The sequence below is a fragment of the Cricetulus griseus genome, chromosome X (genome assembly GCF_003668045.3).
Source record: "Cricetulus griseus strain 17A/GY chromosome X, alternate assembly CriGri-PICRH-1.0, whole genome shotgun sequence".
In the NCBI taxonomy this organism is placed as follows: Eukaryota; Metazoa; Chordata; class Mammalia; order Rodentia; family Cricetidae; genus Cricetulus; species Cricetulus griseus.
The window spans coordinates 55269060-55274745 of record NC_048604.1 but is presented as its reverse complement, the minus strand read 5'-3'; the positions used below and the strand labels follow the sequence as shown (position 1 = coordinate 55274745).

At 42.8% G+C, this 5686-nt stretch overlaps 1 protein-coding gene across 1 annotated transcript; it reads right to left on the bottom strand.

Annotated features, from left to right (window-relative positions):
• Nucleotides 1-245: 245 nt before the first annotated feature.
• On the bottom strand, nt 246-777 carry LOC113837706 (ras-related C3 botulinum toxin substrate 1-like). Its single transcript, XM_035450174.1, has one exon. The coding sequence runs from the start codon at nt 729-731 to the stop codon at nt 246-248; it is 486 nt and encodes a 161-aa protein (XP_035306065.1). The 5' UTR covers nt 732-777.
• Nucleotides 778-5686: the final 4909 nt, after the last annotated feature.

Genomic DNA, 5686 nt, shown 5'->3' with positions numbered 1-5686 from the left:
TGGTTCATTGGTTCAAAATGGTTTTATGGAAAAATTAATCTGTAACAAAAACTTGGCATCAAATGCGAAGGCTCAACCGTTTTTTTTTTTTTTTTTTTAAGCAAAGCGTACAAAGGTTCCAGGGACAGGACCAAGAATGAGGGGCTCAGACATTTACAACAACAGGCATTTTCTCTTCCTCTTCTTAAGAGGAGGTGGACAAGAACAGCTCGGATAGCTTCATCAAACACTGTCTTGAGGCCTCGCTATGTGAGTCCTGTGCACTCCAGGTATTTGACAGCGCCTATCTCTTTTGCCATGGCTAGCCCCTGCGGGTAGGTGATAGGAGTCAGCTTCTTCTCCTTCAGCTTCTCAATTGTATCCTTATCGTCCCTGAGATCAAGCTTCGTTCCCACCAGGATGATGGGAGTGTTGGGACAGTGGTGTCGCACTTCAGGATACCACTTTGCACGGACATTTTCAAATGATGCAGGACTCACAAGGGAAAAGCAAATTAAGAACACGTCTGTTTGTGGATAGGAGAGGGGACGCAATCTGTCATAATCTTCTTGTCCAGCTTTATCCCATAAGCCCAGATTCACTGGCTTTCCATCTACCATAACATTGGCAGAATAGTTGTCAAAGACGGTGGGGATGTATTCTCCAGGAAATGCATTTGTTGTGTAACTGATCAGCAGGCAGGTTTTACCAACAGCTCTGTCTCCCACCACCACACACTTGATGGCCTGCATCTGGGCCGCTCCTTGGGCCGCAGCGGCAGCGGCGGGTCACTGAGGCAGGAAGTGGCGGGCTGGGGCGAGCTGGTGCAAGGCTGCAGGCGGCGGGGCGCCAAGTGCCAGGACGGTTGTCCATGCCGCCTGGCCTTCAGCGGACTGGAAGGCGAAGCACGACAGCAGCCACCACCCAAAGCAGAGGAAAACTCTGCTTAGGAAAATTTTAATTACTGATTTTATTTCCTTATGATTTATAGGTCACATAAATAATTAACCTGAACTTGATTTAATTTTTTAAAGTGGTATCTCTCTAGAAAATTGTCAATTGTTTGTAGATTTTCCAATTTTGGGGTACACAGTTCTTTGAAATGTGACCTAGTTTTATTTATTTATTTATTTATTTATTTTAGCAGGAGTAAGATGGTATTTTAGAGTTGTTTTGATTTGTATTTCCCTGATGGCTAAGGATCTTGAACCCTTTCTTATGGGTCTTTCAGCCATTGTACGTTCCTCTATTGAGAATTGTCTATTTAGTTCTGTACCCCATGTTTTAATTGTATTATATGCTGTTTTGGAGACTAGCTTCTTGAATTCTTTGTAAATTTTGGAGATCAGCCCTCTGTTGGATGTGGGGTTGGTGAATACCTTTTCCCATTCTTTGGGCTGTCATTTTGTATTGCTGCATGTGTGTCCTTTGCCTTACAGAATCTTCTCATGTTCAGGAGGTTCCATTTATCAACTGTCAATCTCAGTGACAGTTTGCTGGAGAGGATATGCACAAAGGGGAACACTCCTCCACCCAGGGTTAGGGTGGAGTTGGCAGGTGGGAGTGCCAACACTTACAGCCAATATGGAAATCAGTATGTCAATTCCTCAGGAAAATGAGAATCAGTCTACCACAAGATCCAGCAATTCCACTCTTAGGCATATACCCAAAAGAAGAACATTCATACAACAAGGAAATCTGCTCAACTCTGTTCATAGCAGCATATTATTTGTAATAGCCAGAACCTGGAAGCAAGCTAGATGCCCTGCAACTGAAGAATGGATAGAGAATGTGTGGTACATTTACACAATGGAGTAATACTCAGTAGAAAAAAACAAACAAAAATGGAATCTTGAAATTTGCAGGCAAAAGTATGGAACTAGAAGAAACCATTCTGAGTGAGTTAACCCAGTCACAAAAAGAAAATCAGGTTATGTACTCACTCATATATGGATTTATTACATACATCAAAGGATTACCAGCCTACAATCCTCACTCCAAAAGAAGCTAGGAAACATCGAGAATTCTAAGAGAGACATACATGGTCCCCTAGAGAAGGGGAAAGGGACAAGATCTCCTGAGCAAATTGGGAGCATGAGGGGAGGGAAGAGGGAGATAGGAGAAGGAGAAGGGGAGAAGAGGAGGGGTGAGGTGGACATGAGGGAGCCTGAAGTTTGAGTTGGGGAAGAATAGAGGAGAGCAAGATAAGAAATACCATAATGCAGGGAGACATTATAGGTTTAAAGAGAAATCAGGAGCTAGGGAAATATCTGTAGATCTACAATGATGACACCAACTAACAATCTAAGCAACAGAGGAGAGGCTTCCTCTAATGCCATCCCCTGATAATAAGATTGATGACTGAATTTTATGCCATCCTATAGGCTTTCATCCATCTAGCAGCTGAAAGAAGTGTAAGCAGACACCCAGATTTAAGCACTGAACTGAACTGGAATCCAGTTGTAGAGCAGGAGTGATGACCAAAGGGGTCAAGACCAGTCTAGTGAAACCCACAGAAACAGCTGACCTGAGCAAGGGGGAACTCTTGGTTCGAAAACTGATAGCTGGGAAACTATCATGGGACAGTTCCAGACCTCATTAAAGTTGGTGTCAATGAGGAGACCTCAGAAATTGATGGAGCCTTCTTTAGTGTACATCAGTACTTATCCATTGCATAGGCATGGAGTTTCTGAGCCCATTCCACATAAATGGATACTCCCTGAGCCTACACAAAAGAGGGTGGGCCTAGGGCCAATCCCAAAGGATATGTCAGACTCTGAAGACCCCTTATGGAAGACCACACCCTCCTTGGGGATCAGAAAGTGTATAAGCTATGTATGGTGATAGTGGGGTGGCAGGTGAGGAGGGGAGGCAGAGGGAAGTGGGATTGACATGTAAAATAATCTTGTTTCTAATTTAAATAAAACATAGAGAGAAATAAAAAATGTGACCTAGTGATTCTTTGAATTTCCTTGGTGTCTGCTTTTATAGTAGCCTTTTCATTTCTTATTTGGTTGATTTGCATATTCTCTATCTGCACTTTAGATGCATAGGCACTTTTACCATTTTGATTTTATAAAATAATCAATCCTTTGTTTAACTAATTCTTTATATTGTTCTCTTTGTTTCTTTTTTATTGACTTCTTTCCTCAAGTTGATTATTTTCTGACTTCTCAGGTTTTGAGTATGTTTGATTGATTTTGGAATCAAGAATTCAGGTATGCAGTTAATTTGCTTATATGAGATCTCTCAATTTCTTTTTTAAATTTATTTTTATTTAAATCAGAAGCAAGCCTCCTTCACATGACAATCCCAGTTCGCTCTTTCTTCTCTCCTCCCCTGCCCCCACCAATTCCTAAACCCATCCTCTTCCACTACACAGGAAGGGTGAAGCCCTCCATGGGGGATTGCCAAAGTCTGTCATATCTTCCAGGAAAGGGCCTAGCCCCCTTTGTTTCCAGGCTTTGAGAATATCCCTCCCAAAGCCCATTCATATGCCAGGGATAAATTCTGGTCTACTACTACCAGAGGTCCCATATATTGCCAAGGCCTTCTCACTGATACCCAAATTCAAGGGGTTCTGGATCAGTCCCATGCTTGCCTCCCAGCCATTAGTCTGGGTCCATGTATTCCCCCTTGTTCAGGACTGCTGTTTCTGTGGGTTTCACCAGCTGGTCTTGAACACTTTGCTCTTCACTCCTCCCTCTTTGGAAATGGATTTCAGGAGTTCAGTTCAGCATTTAGCTGTGTGTGTCTGCCAAGGCTTACATCAGCAACAGAATGAAGGCTGTAAGGTAGCAGATAAGGTAGTCATCAGTCTCATTATCAGGGAAGGGTGCTTAAAGAAGCCTCTCCACTATTGCTTAGAAGGCCAATTGCTGACATCCTAGTAAATCACTGGTATCATCCCTAGTGCCAGATTTCTCCTGAAATCTATAATGACTACCACTATTATGATATCTCTCATCATGTTTTCCTCTATTCTTCCCCCAACTCAACTTTCCTGCTCTCCCTGTCCTCCTCTCTCCTCCTCTTCACCCACTCTGTCTCCCAGCTGCCTCTCCCCTCACCCAAGTTTCCAATCTGCTCAGGAGATTCTATCTCCTTCTTCCTCTGGGGATGCCATGCATGTCTCTCTTAGGGTACTCCCTATTTCCCAGCATTTCTATTGTTGTGGATTGTAGGCTGGCAATCCCCTGACCATACCTAAAATCCATAGAATAGAGAGAGAGTACATGCCATGATTGTCAATTTGTGAATGGGTTACCTCACACAGGATGGTTTCTTCTAGTGCCATCCATTTGCCTGTGATTTTCAAAATTCCATATTTTTTAGGCTGAGTTGTGTAAATGTACCACATTTTCTCTAGCCATTCTTCAGTTGAGGGGCATCAAGGTTTATTCCAGGTTCTGGATATTACAAATAGTGCTTCTATGAACATAGTTGAACAAATGTCCTTGTTGTATGAATGTGTATCTTTTGGGTATATGCCTTACAGTGGAATTGCTGGATCTTGTGGCAGATTTATTCCCGTTTTCTTGAGGAACTGCCATACTAATTTAAAAAGGGGTTTTGTAAGTTAGCGCTCCCCTTTCTCCACATCTTCTCCAGCTTAAAGTGTCCTTGGTGTTTTTGATTTTAGCCCTTCTGAAAGGAGTAAGATGGTATCTCAGAGTTGTTTTAATTTGCATTTTCCTGATGGGTAAGGATGTTGAGAACTTTCGTATGTGTCTTCCAGCCATTTTAGATTCCTCTATTGAGAATTGTCTGTTTAAGTCTCTGTAAGCACTTTTTTTTTGGATTAGATGTTGTATTAGAAATTGCTTCTTGAATTCATTGTAAATTTTCGAGATCAGCCCTCTGCCAGATGTGAGTTTAGTGAATATTTTTTCCCATTCTGTGGGCCGCCATGTTTGTCTTGTTAACTGTGTCCTTTGCCTTACAAAAGCTTCTAAATTTCAGGAGGTCCCATTTTGTTTTTTAATTTTTTTTGTTAGTTCAAATTAGGAACAAGCTTGTTTCACATATCAATCCCTTCTCCCTCTCCTTCCCCTCACCCCCATCTCTCTTCACCCACCACTGACCTACCCCCTACCCCATCCATCCTCCACTCCCCAGGCAGGGTAGGGCCCTCAAATGGGGCTCCACAAAGTCTACCACATCATCCTGGGCTGGGCCTGGGATCTTCCCCATGTCTCCTGGGCAAAAGTGCATCCCTTCACGTGGGATGGGATCTCAAAGTCCCTTCTTACACCAGAGAAAAATACTAATACACTACCAGGGGCCCCCTGGGTTGCAGAGGCTTCCTCATTGACATCCATGTTCAGGTCAGTCCTGTACTGGCCACGCAGACAGCATCTGGGGTCGATGTGCTCCCCCTTTTTCTGATTTTTCTGATGTGTTCTTGGATTTGATTCGCCAATATTTTGTTGAGTATTTTTGCATCAATATTCATGAGGTATATTGGTCTGTAGTTCTCTTTTTTATTTGTATCTTTGTGTGGCTTGGCTACCAAAGTGATTGTAGCCTCATAAAAAGAGTTTGGCAATGTCCCTTCGACTTCTATTGTGCGGAACAGTTTGAGGAGTAGTGGTATTAACTCTTGTTTGAATTTCTGGTAGAATTCTGCAGTGAAGCCATCTGGCCCTGGGCTTTTTTTGGTTGGGAGGCTTTTGATGACTGATTCTATTTCATTCAGGGTTATAAG